The sequence below is a fragment of the Schistocerca nitens genome, chromosome 12 (genome assembly GCF_023898315.1).
Source record: "Schistocerca nitens isolate TAMUIC-IGC-003100 chromosome 12, iqSchNite1.1, whole genome shotgun sequence".
NCBI classification, from domain to species: domain Eukaryota; kingdom Metazoa; phylum Arthropoda; class Insecta; order Orthoptera; family Acrididae; genus Schistocerca; species Schistocerca nitens.
In genome coordinates, this window is record NC_064625.1 from 38,294,615 (window position 1) to 38,316,274 (window position 21,660).

A 21,660-nucleotide genomic window follows, 5' to 3' on the forward strand; every position below is an offset into this window, starting at 1 on the left:
CATTTGAGGGTATTGCTGCCGTGTATATGCAACATAGTGTGGCTCTGATGTGGATGTAGAAGCACAGACATGTAGGAAAGGAATCAATGTGGCATTTGTGTCCTTGTGAAGTGGTTGTAGTAAATGTGGAAATGTGAACTATGGCAACGTCATTACCAAATGTGTCCAAACAGGACGGTGCTGTTATTCTTTTCTTGGCTGCCGAAGAACAAACACTGGTAGACATTAATCTGGAGAATGAAGAATGTATATGGGGCAACATGTCTGGCACAAACCACCACTGTGGAATGGTGCGACAAAGGGTGTTAGTGCTTCTCGATAACGCACGTCTCCATGTTGCAAGTGTCATAAGGCAGAAGTTACCCAACTCGAGTGGGAGACACTGGAGAGCCCACTGTATAGTCCTGATCTCCCTCCGTGTGATTATCACATCTTCAGTATCTTAAAAAAGGCCTTGAAGGGTCAATGATTTCTGTTGGATGAGCATGTGCAGCAAACAGTTATGGACTTCTTCATGCAGCAGGACATGGTGTTTTACCAAACAGATATTTTCAACCTGGTGTGTAGGTAGGATGATTGTCCTGGTGTGCATGGCAGTTTTGCCTGATTGGCATACCATTTCTGGACTGTATCACCTTCGAACAGTAACTTTTAGATCACTCCTTATACTAGTAAAGTTAGACTTAAGAGGGGCATATCGAACTTCTTCTGCTCCATTGCTTAACTTCTTAGCACAAGTGATTGATGTTTATCTTATTATGAAAATATCAAATAATGTGTTAAGTAAAATCTGAATTCTACACATATGAATGTGTTTTCAACTGCTTTCTGTTTGAAAATTCGCTGAGAGAGATGGTGCAGCAGTTAGCATGTTGGACTCCTGGCCATCCCGATTTAGGTTTTCTGAGATATCTCCAAATCACTTCAGGGAAATGCTGGGATGGTTCCCTTTGAAAGGACCCAGCCAACTTCCTTTCCCATCCTTCCTAATCCGATGGCCTCGCTGTTCGGTCCCCTCCCCTGAATTGATCACCCACCGATCACCTGTTTGTTAATGCTTTACTGCAGTAGCCTAAGAATTATCTGTTGCACCTCTGGGTGTAATGGCAGGAAAGGGAGGACACACAAAGTAATTGTAATTTCTTATTAAAAGCATGTATTGTATAATTTTCAAATACAACTGTAATCTCCTTCAAAGTACTCCCCATTAGCTCTAATGTACTTATCAAAACGTTCATATTGGTGTCGGAAGAACCTTTTAAATTTGTTCTCATTGATACCCGCTACTGCTGTTGTGACACTGCATCTACCTCTTTGATATCGGCAAAACACTTTCCTTTTAAGCCCCTATAAATCCCAGGGGACAGAAAGAATTCTGAGGGAACTAAATCTGGTGAGTACCGTACATGAGTCAAGGGAATTGTCCTCATCGAGACCAAAACCTGACAATTATTGCTGTGTGTATGGAAGCATTCTCTCACGCAGGAGCCACTCACTGGAATTTCTACGGCTGGACATTTTGGTGCCTGACTTCTACATATCCTTTTACAGCCCCCTTTAATGTCTGCTTTTGAGGGACAAATTTTGAGTGGACATTTCCTTAAAAGAAAATAAAATAAAAACCAAATCAGCTTTGACTTTACATTCGGTTTCACCTGACAAGCCGTTTTTGAATGAGAGGAGCCATGACTTGACTGTTGTTTACTCTCTCAGTTGTACCCATAGCATTGTCACTCATAACCTGTGATGATTTTGTTGAAAAAATTAAGATCACCATTGAATGACTCCTCCATTTCACAAAAGGCTCAAACATGCTGATTCCGTCAGCCCTCAGTGAGAAGTCTGGGTACAAATGTTGCTGGCCACACTTTGCATTGCCAAACTGCTTTGTATTGTGCTCCTGCACAACTCAGATAAGTCACAAAGTTTTTCGATTTTGCTAACATGTTCCTCGGTTCTAGCAGTTGGAGGACAACTGGAGCTGGGTTTATCTTCAGTGGCCATTTTGCTCTCTTTCTAAACAAAGAAAGCCATTCATATGCTTGGGTTTTACTGAAAGCACCTTCTCTTTATGCCATTTGCATCATCACAGCAGTAGTCTTGCCAAGTTAGAAACAAAACCTCACAGCTGCACATTCTCCACAATGTGACCCCGCTCCGCAGATTCACTCAGGAGACAACCTGGAAACAGCTCCCTAGTGGCACAGACTGGTACTACAGGTACACATGTGTTATGGCTATGGTTACTTTTGGATCCTTCCCCTCATACAGTTTTTGTGTTAGCACTTTAGTGTAAACACATTTAGGACTTTTTGACTTATTCAGCGTCTATGAGTGCCACTTCATGTGGGATCCATACAAGAAACATTAGCTTATCAGTAGTTTTTGCAAATATGTATTCTTGTGTTATGACACATTCTATATTCTTGACTATCTCCTCACTGTGGATTTACGTAGCAAAATGTACATTTGATCCAATATAATCTGAACAGGTGGGTTTTTTGAGTGCTGCGACACGGGACCTTTGCAGCAAGACGGCGCGCTCGTTGCTCGCCGGCGTGATGGCGGAGTTCCCAGCTCTGCTCTCTGTGCTGCTCACCAACCTGCAGGACAACTTTGAGCGGGCTGGCAAGGTGAGTCTTGCCATTGTATCTCACCAGCCCAGCCAGCTGGAACCCTGTGTGAGCTGTTGTCAGTCATTTTCTGCAGTTTTGTGTGTGTGTGTGTGTGGGGGGGGGGGGGGGGGGGAGAAATGGATGATGTGTAAGGACAGAGGACATAATAGATGATTCCAGATCATTTCAACACATTCTGCATTTGCACACATACTCTGTAAATGTCTGTGAAGGGTGTTGGAGAGGGTACAAATATGTTACTTAGTGTGCATTTTCATGTTCTCAGCACAATAGTGACCCATAATATTTTGGTCATTCAGCCTGATAACAATATTTCTTCTCCTGATATTTGAGCTATATAGCTTTTAGCCGTCCTGAGATTGAGGTGACAGACTGAAGCTAGTCACTGTCACTGGAATGACAGGCCTGTACTTTGGCCAGAGATGGCACGTGTTAAGCACTGGAGTGCTGTTCCTGCATAATCCTGACTGGTAGATTTTCTTGTTGCCTCTGTTGATACATTGGCTGCTGTTGATTCTGAAAACAAGAACAAACGAGAACACATCCCTTTGTTAGAAAAGTTCCAGAACAGGTTTTTATATTTCTGAGTTCACAATACTAAAAATAACAAATGTTGTTTTTATGTTACCTGGTATGTATGCATCCTTGGAATGATCTCGGACACATTTCCACGCAAACTCACTAGGTAAAATGGAAATGAGCATTTGGTGTCATTGGCCGGGAGATCCCTTATGGGGCAGGTCCGGCTGCCTCGGTGCAGGTCTTATTACATTCGACGCCACATTGGGCGACCTGCGCGCCGGATGGGGATGAAATGATGTTGAAGACAACACAACACCCAGTCCCTGAGCAGAGAAAATCCCCGTCCCAGCCGGGAATTGAAATCGGGCCCCTTAGGACGGCAGTCTGTCACGCTGACCATTCAGCTATTGGGGCAGACAACTCACTAGGTGGCAGGGCTGTGCTTAGCAACCCATTTTTTGGGTTCTTGGCACATTAGTTATAGTGACACAGTGGACGCTGATTGTGAGCAAAGAGTGAACATTGAGTTTTGTGTCAAGTTCGGGAAAATCCCTTGTGAACCGTGGACAATGATTAAGCAAGCATATGCAGGGGAGGCATTTTCAAGAAGTCGTGTTTTCGAATGGCACAATAGGTTTTGTGAAGGCAGAGATTCAGTGCAAGACGATTCCAGAGCTTGTCACCCATTTACAGCTCATACTGATGCAAATGTAGAGTCTGTAAGACAGTTGTTGCAAGAAGACCATCATGTAACTGCATGCAATATCAGAACAACTTAATTTGAATTGTGATGTGTGTCATAAGAGTTTATGCGAAGATTTAGGGAAATGGACACTTCATGTAAAACTCGTCCCTCACATGTTAACAGGTGATCAGAAAGAGGAAAGCTGAAGTATTTCTGAACTACTCAATAAAGCCAGATGTGATCCCACAGTTCCGTCAAAGATTATTACTGGGCATCAAAGTTGGTGCTACCAGTACGACTCTCACAAGAAGCGTCAAAGTGCTGAATGGCGGAGTCCTGGATCACCGACCTTGAAGAACAAAAGTGTTGATCGCATTCTTTGATAGTAAACGATTAGTCCACCATGAGTATTTTCTTCCACGTGAAACAGTCAACCATACTTTATACATTGAAGTCTTGGAACGTTTATGACAAGCAGTTCAGTGTTGCCAACCTGATTTGTGGCATTCTCAGGACTGATTCTCAGTGAATGATGTTGCAAGGTTCCATACTGCATTATCTATTACTGAGTATCTGGCCAGACATTCTGCTATTGCCATAGTACAGCCACTGTGTTTGCCTGGCTTCTCACATTGTGATTTTTTCTTGTTTCCATGAGTGAAAAGACGACAGAATGGAAAGCGTCATCAAAATATTGCAGACATCCAGTGGGATGTGACAAATGAGCTTACAGGCATTGCAGTTGAAAAGTTCCTTGCTAAAGTCAAGACCTACAGAAACATTGGCAACTGTATACAGATAACCAAGTAGACTACTTTGATAGGAGCTAGTATCATTACTTGGTAAGTCCAATTAAAAAAAAAAAAACTCCTGTCCAATAACTTCCTTGAAAAAGGGAGTATTTGCTAGCAAGTTAGCGGTTAGTAATTATGAAGTTGGGGGACCTGGCAGAATGATATTGCATACTGCTAGGTCCTCCACTTCTTCTTCTTCTTCTGGCTGAATGTCCAGTGTGAAGTGGAATGGACATTGTGATCCCAGTATTTGAAAGGGAACACTGGAACAGCATTTATGTGTCTCAGTTCTTCCCACAGGACAACAGCGTGCATCACTAGTTGGCCCTGGGTGAAGAGACATGGGGTATATGGGAGAGGGGAGGTTTACGTTCGTCAGGAGGAGCAAAAAGGTAGGGATTGTGAATGTGAGGGTAGGTGTTGTACTGGGCAGACAAGGAGATCTTCTCCAGTGTCACCATCCCACTGTACCCATCTGGGATGCGCGCGCAATCTGGTGTCGGCACTGAAGCATGTGCTTGAGTGGCTTTGGTGATGCTGCTGACACCTGGGCACAGAAAGTTTTGTGAGTGGTCTGCTGTGTAGCCACTGACTTCTCTGGGGAGAGGGCGGCTAAGGCAGCTTCTTCTTCTTCTTCTTCTTCATCATCATCATCATCATCATCATCATCTGGTGCCAACTCCATGCCTTCCTGCACTTCCTGCATCTCTGCAGTGGCCATGGAGGCAACTGTCTGCATGGTGTTGTGGAAGGGTAGATGGTGCAGAGGGGTCTGTCTCTTCTTGGTGACCTTCAGCTTCTCCCAAAGCTGCTACAGCTGGAGGCGGACTTCGACTCCTGCCTTCGAAACAGCCGTTTTGCCGCCACAGTGGCTTTGAGGGCAGCCATTGTTTACATTGGTGGCTACGTTTTTGTGGCAGCACTACTCGCTTCCACCTTTTGGGTGCGGGAGGCGGGGATGGCTGTCGGTGCAACTCTCTCCGATCCACTAGCAGCCACCACATCTCTACTGGCGGTCTCGCAGATGGCCCATCTTCTTCACCTTTTCTTCTTTTCGCAGCTCCAGCTCTCGATGTAGCTGTGGCCACAGTAATTAACCGTGTGTGTACCACTGCATTTGACACACGTCAGTGCGATGTTGCGTGTCTTAGTACAGCCGCACGTGTCGTGCCCTCGTGTGCGCTTTGTACACAGTGACGTGACCAAACTTCTGGCAGTGGTAGCACTGCTCCTCCTCTGTCTTCTTGTCGCAGTCTGTGGTGTCGGCTAACTGGAGCACCTCGACTGCAAGGTACTCCAAGATGGCGGCAGGCGAGTGGGCTTCCCCTCAACTCTGCCTCCGTTTCTGAGTCCGGACATGTTCGGCAGTGTCGGTGAGCGAGAAGAGTGACAGCAACAGTGTGATCCACAGTGAGTTGAGTAGCAGAGTGCGGCAAGTGCCAGTGATGTTGATGGGTGGCAGAGAAGTGTGCATAAACTGGATCTGTGGATATGTAGTCAATCCGTGCTGGGGTATTGAAGCATTCTGATGAGGTACATTGTAGTGACATCTCTGTAACTTTATTAAAGCATTACAGTGCAGCTCATAATGATATATAATTATGCCAACATTGATTGTCTGCATAGCCACAGATTTAACTTAATGCACACTTCTTTGCTGCCAATCATCGTCTTGGGCACTTGGGTATCTGTAGCTGCACGGGCAGTGACACAACACGAGAGTTGTAAAGAATGTAGCAAGTGTTGTAGCTTCAGTCTGCTGGCTCACTCTGAAGATGGCCAAAATGTATACAGACAAAATATTATGTGAAGTAATAATGTTCAAGCGGTAGCTACCCTGAAGTGTAGTGAGTCACAATACCGTATGCTATGGTTTCTTCTCATTCTGCTCCTGTATGGAGTGTGGGAAAAATGACCGCTTAAATACCTGTTTACATGCTGTAATTAGTCCAAACTTATCTTCAGAGTCACTATGGGAATGAGATGTAGGGATAGAAGAAAATCTCTACAGTCTTCACTCAACCCTCCCTAACTTGACACATTTCTGTGGAGTGATGTGCTTGACACACTGGGGTGGAATACACACCACCGACAATAATTGGTATAACAAAAAATGAAGTGAAGATTTTTACTTGAAAAAATTTTTATTACTTCTCAAAAGCTTACTTTTTGAACTTTTATGGATCACGTTACTAAAACATGAGATTACAAATTCAAGTACCAAAATAATTGATTAAAGCACCCATTTTTAAAAGAATCATAACTTTTTATGATTTCATATAAATTTATAAAAATTTAACTGAGTTTGCTCAAGGTATAATTCTACAAGGAAAAAAATAGTGCATTACTGAACAATCTAAAAAAAAGATATTTACTCTGGAAATAAAAAGAAGGAGTATCTTGAAAAAGTGCAAATTCTGATATTATCCAAGTAAGTAAAGTTTTTATTGTTTAAACCTAATTTCACATGATTTTGACTAGAAAATAGAGGAAACATGTTCATAACAATGAAATGAAAGAATTTCAATCAAATTTACCTGTCTGTAACATAAGTACCTGTCCCAGATAACTTAGCTGTGCTCATTGCAAACTGGATGGTGGTAGCATGGGCAGCCATTGTTGCTTCCAACATGTTGCGTCTGTTGTGTTGTCAGAGCGTACTTATGGCGTACCTCTCCTCTGTGTATGGCAGTACGACATCAGGACATAAATTCTCTAAGTAATAGATTGCCATCAAGTTTGCAGATTATACACCAGCTAATTACTTGAATAAAGTATTATCTATTGTACAAAAAAATTAGACATGTTAAAACATACTACACTCACTTTATTATTCACGGTCACTCCAAAATATACTTGAAGTAAGGCATTTAAATTTCACACACTCGGCCTTATTTGTCACATGGGGGTAGGCAACCCCGGTCGATTGTACACGGCTGCCATAGACGGTTTGAAGCTTCCAGTGTGATGCTCTGGTTTTAGTTTTGGTGGTAGTATCAAAGTCTTAGCAGATGGCACCATAGACCAAATATTCTCAGGTTTACATAACAAAATGTGGGCTTGGGGTATGCTAAACCTCAGTATGTCAAATAAGGGTTAATACTGATTTTTGAAACTTTGTAAGTATCCCTTATTGGCATGTGTCTTAAAGCGTATGTCAGTTCGTTTTTTCATTTCTGTGAAACTCTTCCATGAGTCATACGAAAAAGAGACCATTAGTGCTACCCTTCTCTGTATCCATTCAGTATCCCCTGCTAGACCTGTTTGGTATGGGTCCTAGACGTCTGTCTGTCTGTCTGTTACAAACCCTTTTCCTCAGGTGCATATCAAGTTGAAATTTATGTCGGATAGTAAGGTCTAACGTCTCTTGGTCGTGTAATAAATGTAAGCTTCTAAGTCAATACAATGAAAAGATACGGCCATTTATCTCACATATTTTGCTACTTCCAAACTTTCTTATCAAAACCTATAGGTCCCATTGACATAGAATCACGAAATTTGACATTAAGCGAACACTCACATACATAATTATCAATTTATGGATTATCAACTGCTGTTTGGAAATTAACACACAGCTTGTGACATTTGTAAAGTTTCATCCGTATATGAATCGCTAAACAGTATTTCATTTTTCCTGAAAAATTAGATTTTTGCAGAAGGTGAGCTATTAGGCAATGCAAATGCATTAACACATATTTCGTCATTGACAGGTGGTGAAGGTACAGAAAATTGTGGTAAATTTCCTAGAATTTGAAATCTGATGAATTATGTGAATTCTAAATGAGAAGATGAACCCTAATCTTCCCTTCACTTGAAACATCTGGGCCATGGTTGACATATAAAACTTTTTCCTGACATTTCATCACAGACTATGTAAAGCAGTGATCTACAACAGTAACTTGAGGGAGTGCTGAATATAGGGGCAGTGTAGAGGGTACGACAGTCCACTGCCTGTGGTAACGCCAACTTTTTCGATTGAAAGTAATCAGTTGTCATTCGTACGTTTCAACATTGACATCCAAATTGTATCTAATTAAACGCCTTCCTTGTTTGTGTCAAAATTATTACAGTATTTATAAATCTCAATTGCCTCTCTGTACATGTGCACATGATAATGCGACGTTTTCGATATGATACTTGCCTCACTGAATTTTATTTCATAATCACCCTCTTGGTGAATGTGTTCCATTATGGCCAATATATCCATATGTCTCAGGCGGCAATTCCTCTTGTGTTCACATTTCTTTTTGCAGTACCAGTATAAACCAGACCACAACTACAAGGAATTTTATAAGCACTTGCCGTAGCCAAAGGATATCTTACATATTTTGCTGAACTTCGACGTCCTTTTATCTTCCTGGTAGGTCTGAAGACTGTTTCCACACCATCTCTGCACATCACTTTTCCAGTGCTATCTGTAATATAACTAATGAATGGAGGGAAAACTTTCCCCTTGGGCAGCCGTTGTTCCTCGTTGATGCCGATTCTCTTGAATCTTCTTGAATATTGACCATAGGTTTTCGCCCTCATCCTTAAAAATAAGTTTGTTCCTGAATTTTGTCTTCCCTATCTACCAAGATTTTAATCATACCTCTTTATTGTCTGGGTATGTGGTTAGCATCTTTGTGAAGGTAACAGTCAGTAAGTGTGGCTTTTTTGTATACCCAGTGGTCCGAACGTCCCATCCCGTCACTCGATGGCAGACGCATCCAAAAAATTCAGTCGGCCATTGTTCTCAATCTCGGTAATAAATTGGATTTTCAACTGTCTAGATATATCAGGAAGGTGTCCAGCTTCTCTGCACCGTGTTTCTGTACTACGGAAGTATCATCACCGTAGCAGAACCACCCTGCCAAGAAAGCTTACACCGTGTGATTAATCTTCCCTGTCTCCGCTGTCCTCCCGTCAGATGAGCCTGTACCTGTTCCGGGAGCTGCCGCTGCGCCAGTGGCGGCCGGCAGACGCCGATCTGTCATTGCTGTCGGAGTGGCTGCTGCACCGCCCTCTCGCCACTCCCGAAAACCAGCTGGCCCGTCTGGTGCTCGCCGGCCTCGACTGGGGGCTGGCGCCGGGTGGCCGCGAGCTGGTGCTGCCCCTGGAGGTGCACAGGCGTGCCGCCTCACTCGTTGTCGAGGCCTGCGATCGGCACGAGGCTCGGGCGGGTCCACCGTCCGGGGGTACAGTCGGGGCCGTCGTGGGTGGAGGCGCCGCCGTCATAGCCGAGGGCGTCAAACAGGTCAGTGCCGGGAGTGGACGTCGTTGGGCACACTGTGTGCGGGGCTCCGTGTCTGCATTTGCTAGCTGTCTATCTGGTTAGTGACTCAGTTTGGAGCAGCAAATGGATAACTTAATTGTCATAGGTAGGAGTGCCGCTGCCTTAACTGAGGGCGCTGAGCAGATTATGTGTGAATACGTGATCTGATCAGATAGTACTTTGGATCCAAAGCATTTCAAATTATTCTTATTCTTTCTTCTCCATATTATTTAGCTGTTTGGCTGTTTTCACGGTGAGGCATTCTGAAACATAAAGACACCCAATTTTAACTGCCACATTGTAATGCCTCCATTTTGTGTTAATAAATAATTATGTTTTATTGTATGTATCCTTTGTTAAGAGGAATGTTACTTCCATTTTTATAGTTCTGATTAAGTAAGATGCTTTGTTGAGACCATTTAGCTGGATTATTTCTCGCAAGTATTTAAATTCTGAAATTTTCTTTATTTTTCTGTGCTTTGACTCCATATATTTTGGTGCATCTATAGCATTAGTCATGTTACAGTTTTTTCAAACAAAATTTGTAACCTAGTTTTTTTGCTACCTCTTGGAGAATGTTTATCTGTTTTGTTGCATCTTGTAGGTTCTTTGTTAAGATAGCTAAATCATCAGTAAAAGCTAAGTAGAGAATTTCAAGGTTCTCTCTTTCTTCCAAGGTTAATATTATTTTTCATTTGTCTTTTGTTATTTTTCTCCAGTTGTGAACCACTTTCACCAAAATGCAATTGAATAATAATGGGGAGAGTCCATCCGCTGTCTCACAAATGTTTTAGTTTCATCTAAAATTTTAACTTTGCAAATTGTACGAGTCAGAGTTTGACCAATAGTATTTTGGCCACACAGAAATAGGTGCGCGCGTGCGTGTGCACGTGGCGTGCTGGGGGAGGAGGATTATGCATTATTTGTGTGTTCAATGTCCAGGAAATTGTTATATGTTGCCTGACATTTGGAGAAATATATATTTCTTTAAAAACAGTCTGCAGTGCAGTAAAAAGATGCAGGAGCTATTGTGGAACCACCAACTGGAGGAATCTTCACCACAATCAGCAAACATCACCTGTGCAGAATTATGTAATTTTAAATGTTGGCAGTCAGCTGAAGATGATTCTGTTGGTTCTAAACTGGTAATAGCGCCATTTATTACTAGTAAATAGAATTACAACATTGACTGACTGCCATTTTTACTTTAGTATTATTGACCTATAAAATGTGGAATCTCGTTCTATACATAAAACAAGGGAAGGGCAACAGCTTACTTATAGAGGAAGGGTGTGTGTGACACAAAAACATGTAATAGAAACTGTCACTGCTAGTTTTGAGCTCTGCTCTTTATCTAATAAGAGGACCCCCCCCCCCATTTTTTTTAAAAAAGGCTGAAATAACAATACTAATAGTATGAGTATATACAATACATCATTTGTTTCTATTAAAAAATTCGTCAATGGAGTAGAAGGAGTTGGCCACTAGTAAGTCTTTCAGGCTCCTTTTAAACTGATCTTTATTTGTAACTAAATTTTTTATGTTTGCTGGCAAATTATTGAAGATGAGTGTTCCTGAGTAGTGGACCCCTTTTTGAAGTAAAGTAAGTGCTTTTAAGTCCTTGTGCAGATCATTTTTGTTCCTGGTATTGTATGTATGAACTGAGCTGTTTGTTGGAAAAAGAGATATATTATTTATGACAAATATGATGATGATGGTGATTAAAATGTGGGGCATTCAACTGTGTGGTTATCAGCGTCTGTATAAATTCCCAACCTTTGCTCAGCCCAATCTTGCCACTTTCATGAATGATGATAAAATGATGAGGACAGCACAAACACCCAGTCATCTCGAGGCAGGTGAAAATCCCTGACCGTGCCAGGAATTGAACCCGGGACCCCGTGCTCGGGAAGCGAGAACGCGACCGTGAGACCACGAGCTGCAGACTGTAATCAATGACTGACTGTGGTCAGATCACAGACAGAAGCATGGTCTCAAAGGTAAATCTGCTCTTTTCTCTGAAGTTGAATGAAGTGATTTGAGGAAGTGTTGTCGAGTTACACTTTTATGAAGTTGTAAAAAGTTATGGAATGGACACATACCTTCAAGCAAAATCTCTATTCTTCTCTTTTTTCATGACACTGCCTTTAAATGTTCACTCTTAGCAAAAATACTTGGTCAGTTTCTTAGCTGCCTTTATTTTATCAGTAACAAATGACACAAAGTGTGATGTAATGGTAAGCCGTAAATTAGTAAAGGCAACTCTCATAACGTGTTGCCATTAGGCATTAGGCAGGAAATTGAAAATCATCAGATATTCAAAATCAATTTACAGCTTATTTTATTACTGAAAAGAATGTCTTGTGGAACACACAGCATTTCATCAACTAAGCCTTGATTCAAGAAGTACTTTCCGACATGAGAGGTATGTCACAAACAATAAACTATGGATTCTGACAGCATTACTTTCACATCCACATGGCAAATTAATGCTGAGTCAGTTACGTGCTGTTGTTTCTGCAACGACAGTAAGTAAGGAGCAACAGTGGACCTAATATTGCACCTTGAATGTCCAACAGTGGTTCCTTCTCCCACCCCTCTGCCCAAGTTGAAAAAGCATTAACTTTCTGAATTATTTATGTTAAGTATAATGTGAGCCATTTGTTAATTATACCATAATTCCACACAACTTCAATTTCTGAAACAAAATGATGAGATTCGCACAATAGAAAGAAATAAAAGAATTCAAAACACATTGAACATTGTCAGGGATGGCGGCCGTAATATAATTGATGAAATAATTTTTTGCTTAACTTAAAATTGTGTTAATGCTTAGACTACAAATGTTTTTCCTTAAACAATTAAAGCATGAAAACTAGTTTCGTTTGTTTTCTACAATTACTTCCAGATTGTGCAAACTGTAAAGAAGGAGTGAATATGCAGCAAAAACTATCATCATTAACTGTAATCATGCAGTTACATGCATTCGTATTGTGGGCTGACAAGACTAAGTCATTATGTAATCACAAACATCATGGTGAATGAACCAGTTTGTAAACCATAATCTGGCAAGATGATGGCAGTAAGGAAGGCAAATGGCCAGTTGCATTGGTGAAAATAGCACCAAAAACCCATTATTTGCAATTGTACAGCAGCTACTATAGTGAGAACAGTATATGCATCAGTAATGAGAATTGTAAAGATCTTCCAGCTTGCCATATAAAATTTGCACAAATTGAAGTCTATAAGTGAAACATCAGAAGCCCAACCAGTTTGGCGCGACATGTCAAAACCAAGTTAGTTTCGTTAGATATTGCACATCACGCCAGACAGATTTTGGACTTACGACGTTTCACTTTTACTCTTCAGCCTGTGCAAATTTAATAAAGACGACTATTTGAAGCACCAAGCTAGATCACTCCTATGGAACACCTGACAATTCTTGTTACTGTTTCATATACTGTCTCACTATAATAGCTGCTGTACAACTGCAAATAATGGACTTTTGAAACTATTTGTACTAATGCAACTGGCCATTTGCCTTCCTTACCACCATCATTTGCGAGATTGTGGTTTACAACGTAGCTCATTCACCATGATGTTTGGGACTTTACTGCACATTCACCACCTTTTTCCTGTTTGGATGATCTGAAGAAGGTTGTAAAAAGCAGCCAAAACTAGGTACAGTGGCTTAATTGATAAACAAAAAAAATTGTGGTCTAGGTATTTAAAATTTTTTAAATTACTCCTTTTTATTTCGTAAAGCAACAAGTTTTCTTGGGACAGGTGTCAAGCCTGGTGGTGCAGCGGACACCCCCCCAGTCGCACGAGCACGCACTCTCGCTGTGGGCTTGGGAGATGCTGGCACGACTCCGCCTACACGCCCTCGACCAGCCACGCCACGCCGTGTGGACCGCGATGGCAGACCCCGCCTCCGCCGCACCGCCCCGCAGTGCAGACGACGATGCGGCACCTGGCGGCCCGACGCCGCGGCATCCGGTGGCACTGCTGGCGTCGGTGCTGGGGTCGGGCTGGGGCCACAGCCCGCCGCTGGTGGCCGAGAGGGGGTTGCCAGCACTACACGCCCTCGCCGCCATCCACGGCCGCCACGAGCAGGTGGCCGCCGCCCTCGAGCTCGTCATTCCGCTCATGCTCGACTGTGCAGACAGCGTGCTGCTCAAGAGCGACAGGTGACACAGCTGAGCATATGATGCATTTGCTGCTTTATCTTGGTGTATGTTATATAGCCCTCTGTACACATTTTGGTCCGATTTGTATCAGATTGAAATGTAGCACGAGTATCTTAGTAGTCAGATTTAAATGGGTTCAAAGTGAAGAAAACTGCAGACATAAAATTGTCTGGTGTGAAATATTTTGCATGAACTGTCAAGTCCCTGGCTTGGTTTTTGCCCAAGGATCTAGTGACATTGTCGAACAATGGTTAGTTTCTTATAGCATTGCTAATTCGTGAGATTAATCACAAAGAAGGTAGAATCTTCAGGAGTGCCCTAGGAAAGTGTGATAGGACCGTTACTATTTTCTATATACATAAATGATCTGGCGGGCAGTGTGAGTGACAATCTGCCACTGTTTGATGATGATGTCATAGTATACTGTAAGGTGTCGAAGTTTAGCGACTGTAGGAGGATACAGGGTGACTTAGACAAAATTTCTAGTTGTTGTGATGAATGGCAGCTAGATATTAATGTAGAAAAAGGTAAGTTAACACAGATGGGTAGGAAAAACCAACCTGTAATGTTTCGATACAGTATTGCTAGTATCCTACTTGACACAGTCAAGTCATTTAAATATCTGTGCGTAACATTGCAAAGCGATATGAGGTGGAACAAGCATATAAAAACTGTGGTAGGGAAGATGAATGGTAAACTTTGGTTTATTGGGAAAATTTTAGGGAAGAGTGCTTCACCTGTAGAGGAGACTGCATATAGGATGCTGGTGCAACCTATTCTAGTGTACTGGAATTTGTACCAGGTCAAATTGAAGGAAGACATCGAAAAAATTCAGAGGTGGGCTGCTAGTTGGTTACCAGTAGGTTCGATCAACACATAGGTATTACAGAGATGCTTTGAGAACTCAAATGAAAATCCCTGCAGGCAAGGTGACTGTCTTTTCGAGGATCACTATTGAAAAAATTTAGAGAACCTGTGTTTGAAGCTGCTGCAGAACTATTCTACTGCCACCAACATACATTATGCACAAGGACCACAAAGATAAGATGCAAGAAATTAGGCCTCATACAGAAGCATATAGACAGTAATTTTTCCCTCGCTCTATTTGCGAGTGGAACAAGAGAGAAAATGAGTAGTAGTGGCGTAGGGTACCCTCCACCACGCAACATATGGTGGCTTGCAGAGTGTGTAGGTAGATGTAGCTGTAAGTGTAGAATGGGTCATGTTAGGTTCAAGGGATTCATTCATATATGTAAATGCAGCTAAATACTATCCACTTACAAATTCTCATAAGTCAACTTTCACAGAACGTCTTAACACACATTCTCCCTGCCCACCTTTCTTAATATGGAAATTTTGCATATAGTTGGCAAAGGGTGCAAAATGAATCTTGTAGAAGAGGTTGAAATTTATAAACAGTCCCATCTTAACTCTTGCTGAATGATCAACTCGCACTGATTTTCGATTGTATAGCCTCTCTCTTAAATAATTCACAACAAACTACTTTATGCCAAACTTTTGTTGTACCTGATTACACATTCAAAACTGGCTTGGTCACAGATTTTTAAGTAATTCATTGTATTGTTTCTGTCTAGTATGTATGAATGGCTTTTAAGTAACACTGATCTTTTAACCAAGTTTGATTCCGTTTTTGTGCAGTGACTGTAGTAAATTTCAAAAAGGGAAAGGAATTACAACAATCGGTCACAAATCCAATCTTTCTTTCTTTCTTTCTTTTTTTCTTTCTTTTCAGCCATTGAATAGGTACCATCAATGAACTGAAATTGAGTCATATAGGCTTGTCAGTCTTTTGACTGCACATTTTATTATACATCTTTTGGATGTACATTGCACAGCCTCAGTTAGAATCTGGCAGCATATGCCCTGAAGCCTTATAATAACTTGTGGGGCGAAGAGCTTGATGGGCCTATATCACTTGATTTAAATGTACTGAATGTAGTTATTCAATAGCTGAAATCTAGGCCTGCAATAAAAATACAGATTGGATTTGTGACATTGATAAATTGCTTTTCCTTTTTCATTGATTATTCACTTTTAAGTGCTTTCTTGGTATAGCCATGAACTACATCTCAGTTTATTGTGTAACTGTCAAATGCTGACTTGCCAACATGCCTAGGAAGGTTTGCTAGCTTTCACACACTAGACTTTCTTTAACACCTGGGCGAGCTGCAGGAATGTTTCCACCCACCAAGTCAAGTTGTAAACACACCCTGGAGCCTCTCGCATGCCTTGGGGTTGACGGTCACAATCCTCGCCATCTAAGCCCGTCTGCAGCTCACTTTTTTGTGTTTCATGTTAACGCATGTCCTGCAGCTGGCCTTGTGTCCAGCATACTAAACTCTTCAATATATCGCTGCTTCTCCATTGGCATGGTGCCACCATCACTTGATGATAAAATTTGATTAGTTTACCTGCCATTTTTTTGGCTCCCTTTGCATAATGATGACTTTTTTTATAAATATGTATCAGTTTGCTTAACACTCAGTCCATGTTTTAATGGTCTGTTTCAATCCTTAAGTTAATCATTTTATATCATTTGCTTGTACTCCTACTGTTGCATACTTAATTAAGGTACTATGTACACTAGCTCTCTCATTTTGTAAATGGGCATGATTAATGCTCTTCATGGCACCAGTATGTTGGTTGACTTTCATCACATAAACTATATACAATTTGTAATTTGACAGTTAGTCATTTGCTAGTCATTGCACATATCATAAATTTTTTGTGATGTGGGACTGGTTATTGATTTTGTAACAAACGTATGTTGTGGTTTGGAAGCTTAGCTATTTTACATTTATTTGAACAAAGCTGTTACACTACTTCTGTTCAATCAGTACATGTTTTTAATGTACTTGTTTTACATATGTATTTTTTGCCAGTTATTTGTAGGACACTACCATCCGATTCTTACTTTGCTGTTGGCTTACCAATGATTTGAGCCTACTTTAATTTTCGGGATGACAGTTTAAACTGTTCAGGCTGGTAAAATAAACCAAATAGAGGCTGTTTTGGGCTGCTGAGAACTGACTTTTTATCTTTGTTGTTATTCCTAACACCCAACTTTTATATTTCACTTAGACAGAAATTCTTATACAGAATATAAGGGGTTGTCAAGGGGAAAACATTTCAGTTTGTCTTCAAACTTTGCTGTCTGTCAGGCATTTTATATCATTGGGTAAATGATCAAAACTTTGGTGGCAGCATTGTGTACCACTTTTAGGCCAAACAAAAGTCAGCCTAAATGTGAAATAATAAAAGCTTATTTTTCTGGTGTTGAAATTATGCACATCATTGTTCCTTTTGAACTACAGTGGATTATTTACAACAAACTTCATGAAGTGATAAATATACTGTGAATTTGTTGTCAGAATGCCCAACTCTTTTTAAACATAGGTCTACAAGATGATTGTGGGTGAGCTCCTCATATTATACTTATAGCATGTTTTTGAGCAATGATAACTTTCTAACTTAAATTGAGTTACACTGGAACATTATTCCATATGACATCATTGATTGAAAATATGCAGAATATGTCAACTTACTGATTTGTCACTTCATAAGATTTGCAATGGTTTGAACTGCAAAAATGCTGAACTAAGTTGTTTTAGGAGATCCAAAATGTGTTTATTCTAGTTTAAATTCTTGTCAGTATTGGCACCTAAGAATTTTGAATTTTTCACACTAGTTATTTCCTCACCATGTGTCACACTTATCATTGGTGTAGTGCATGTGGATCTGAGTAAGTTCTGTCTTCATGGGGTCATGAGAAATAATAATAAAATTATTGACAGACGTTACATATTCAGCCTCCTGGCTGACTGACAATTTCTTATTTTGAAGGCTGACTGTCTTCTCAGAGTGGTGGCTTTCAGTGAGCTCATTGTGTGGCCGCAAATCAGGTAGTGAGCAGTTGCTAGCGTCACACTGCCACTTACCACTGAGTTTGTGTCCTTGTGCCCACGACAGGTTAATTTCCGTCAAGAATTGTTATTGTTTGGTTTTGAGGACTATTAGATAATTTTAATCTGTTGTTACAGAAGTTCCTTTGTGTCCAATAAGAGTTAAAAGCCACAAAGTGAGGATTACAATGTTAAGTTATCCACTGGAAATCGAGCCCCGTTATTGCCTGTAAATGCAGAGGAGTAGAGACTAATGCATGTTACACTCTTGTTACATATGCTGGGAGATAGTGTTTACACAAATGTCTCTGAGAACATGATTTTTTTTTCCTGACATGTGGCTTAATGGTGGATAGTCATCATTATAAAGTGTTGTGGCTTTTGCGGGTTTGGTCCTGTTTGAGGCCAACTGATTTGTAGTGTGTCTTCCTCTTTTCACTTCATCCAGCATTTTTATTCTTTTACTTCATATTTTCTTCTGTCCTCCCACTTTTTACAGATTTGGGAGAGTTCTAGGTTTCTTTACACTCTCAAGTACTTTACTGTACTTCACTTTATCCGCCCATTTTTTTTTTCTACATTCTCCTCCAGAACCACATCTTAAATGCTTCAGTTTTCTCTCTTCTTCAGTGTCTGCTTTCACATCCATAGAAAAAAACACTCCACACAAAATACTTAACTAACCTTTTCCTTGTAATTTTCCAATCTTTCCCAGCAGTCTGTTGACATCTTTGAGGAGTCAGGTATCTTGCCAGATATCTGTGTCATTCTTCTATGATATTATGGTAATGTAACTCATTATCTTCATCAGGTGCAACCTGAGACTCTTCTTCATGTTGAATTGGTCCAGTATTTATATTTGCGACATTCCCCTCCGTGGTTGGTTCTAGGCATTTCCTGTGCAGTCTGTGCGCACTGGACCCGTGCTTAGGTGCTCCATCTTTGTTCTGGTGCACTCGCTGGCATTTAGACATTCGATTTTCAGTCCAGAGTTGTTCTGGATGTTCCTTCTGTGGTCTCCACCCACTAGACACAATGTTTAGCATTCTGCTTCAGTTTGGTGTGCCAGTTGTTCTGCCTACAACATCAGTTCTTGTTTATGTGGAGTGCTTCTGCTGCCCCTGTTGCATGTTCAGCAATTCCAGTGCAGGATCCTTCTGGGGTTGGTACACAGTGTCATGGTTCTGGTTTTCCATCACCTTTATGTCTCTAGACTCTCTTATAACAGCGTCCCAATATCTGGGGGTCTGTGCCAAATCCTTGTTTCGTCATAGGTCATGGAACGATTGAGTGCTGGACAGTGCTCAGCAACAGTTGATTTAGTAGCCTTTCTTAGTCGTGTGTGCCTCTGATGTTCATTGCATCTGATTTCCACTGTCCTGGTTGCTAGGCCAATGTATGACACTCCACATTGGCAAGGTATTGATAAGTTCCTGGTTTTTGTGGTCCTATGTCATCGTTTACATTCTACAATAGTCTCCTGATCTCAGTAGGTGGACAGAATGCACACTTGATATGAAGCTTCCTAGAAGGAAGTTTCATATCAGTGCACACTCCACTGCAGAGTGAAAATCTCATTCTGCACACACTTGATGTTGTGCTCCCTGAGAATCCTGCTGACTTTGGTGAAAACAGACCTCGCATGGGGTAGATATACTACAGTCTTTGTTTCATCTTGATCTTCTTTGTATCATGTGTTAGAGTGACTGAAGTGCCTTCTGAATCTCTTTGGCCATGTATCCATCCTTGCAGAACAGTGGCCATATATGTTCTGTTTCTGCTGCTAAGCTATCTACATGTGACAACATGTGTGCCCTGTGGCCGTGTCTTCAGAACTCCATTCTTTTGTGGTGGGTGGTAACAGTTGCTGGCTTGCAGTAGAATGATGTTGACATGTGGCAGAATACCCGACACCTGAGAGAGGTCAACATTTTCCTTAATTGCACCTCCATTTTGTAAACTTAAAAAGCATTTCTTTTTCTGGAGAACTTGCTTTGAGATTGCTCTTCTAGATCTTACTTAATTTTCACTCATCCAGTGATTAATTAGCTGGTTCTCAAATATATGTACTCTGCATCCTGTTCAGCCTGACTTTCTGTTGTTTTCACACATCTTCTTTGTCACATACTCTCATCAGCTCAGTTTTCTTTGTGTTAATTTTCATTGTGTACTCGTGCAATTCTTCTTCAACTCTGGATAATAATCTTTGAAGAGAGATTGTTTTATCTCCAAGCAGTGCAACGTCATCAGGAAATCTGACGTAGTTGATATTCTTTTCTCCTGTGGTTATACCTTCGCTTACAGTGTGTGTATTGAATAAGAAAGCATATGTGCAATGTATAACAAAATTTTTTCTCACCTCCTTCTTGTTATTTTCATCACTGGAGTCATTGTCCTTCTCCTAAAAATTATGAAGAATATCACTACCATGGTTTGAAATATCACTATCTTTGATGTATTTCCCTCAAACTGCAATAGCTTTTCTCATGTGAGACTTCAAGATTATTTTTTGTTTGTGCTAGGCATGACCAACATACTACTGTCTGGAGGCCATGTTTACTTTCTTGTGTTACTGCTTTATCATCTGAAAACGTAAGTATCTTAGATTTGTATGTTTATTTAATTCCAGGATAACAAATGATTTCCAGTTTTTAAAGACATCATCAATATAAATGCTAAAAAAGGTGATCATATAGGAGATCCATGTTTCACTCCTTAATTGATTTATACCTCACCTGTGTCTTTGTTTTTGGTGGCTGAATAATCCATTTATTTTGTTGATCTGACTAATCACTCCGTTGGTACATAATGGGTAGATGTCACATCTCTGTGTTCAACAGTGTGAGAGTTTGGCTAATTAGAGACCTCAGCATGACATTTCTTTGTGACGGGTAGTGACGGCTTGAGATGTGGAAACAGACGTCAGTATATTTGGATTTTCTGTACACACCACAGGCAAGGGACCTGTAGTGGGCACAAGGGCTCAAACTCTGGTGCTAACAACTGCACACAGCCTGATCTTAGAACATGCAGCAAGCTCACATGAAGCTCCTGAAGATGACAATTGTAGGTCATCAAAACATTTCAAAATGGGGTTGTCAGTGCAACCAGGATGCTGAATACGTAAAGTCTGTCAGCGATGCAGAGGAAAACTCAAAAATCACTATGAGTGATTTATTTCTTTCCCCCTCTCAATTCAAATTCCGCACGTCTAGGAGTACTACACTAGTGATTAGTGAGGAAATAATAACTGGTGTAGAAAATTTTAAATTCTTAGGTGTCCATATTTATGAGAATATAAACTGGAAAAAAAAAAAAAAATTCTGAACTCCGAAAAACACAGTTCAGCCACATTTGCACTCCCAATCATTGAAAACCTTGGGGAGAGACAAACCAACTAAATAACATATTTTGTATATTTTTGCCCAATGAATAATGTTCTTGGTTAACTCATCTTTAAACTTGCTGGAAGAATGATATGTAGTGCTCACTCACAATTGTCTTCTAGGAGTCTGTGTAAGGAGTTACACACTCTGACTACTGCTTCATGGTGTATTTATTCATAAAGTTCATTGTAAATAATTCACTACAGTTTGGAAGGACCAATGATTTACATAATCACAATACTAGAAGGCAAAAGGTTGTCTTTATCACAA

The 21,660-nt window shown here is 40.8% G+C and overlaps 1 protein-coding gene across 1 annotated transcript in view; it reads left to right on the forward strand.

Moving 5' to 3' along the window:
- The window catches only part of LOC126214892 (ectopic P granules protein 5 homolog), a 388,516-nt gene that overhangs the window by 112,838 nt on the left and 254,018 nt on the right, over positions 1 to 21,660 (forward strand). The window contains exons 12-14 of the mRNA XM_049941536.1: positions 2,493 to 2,633; positions 9,547 to 9,873; positions 13,678 to 14,081. Of these exons, the coding sequence (XP_049797493.1) occupies positions 2,493 to 2,633; positions 9,547 to 9,873; positions 13,678 to 14,081 (872 nt within the window). The remainder of the gene's footprint in view (positions 1 to 2,492; positions 2,634 to 9,546; positions 9,874 to 13,677; positions 14,082 to 21,660) is intronic.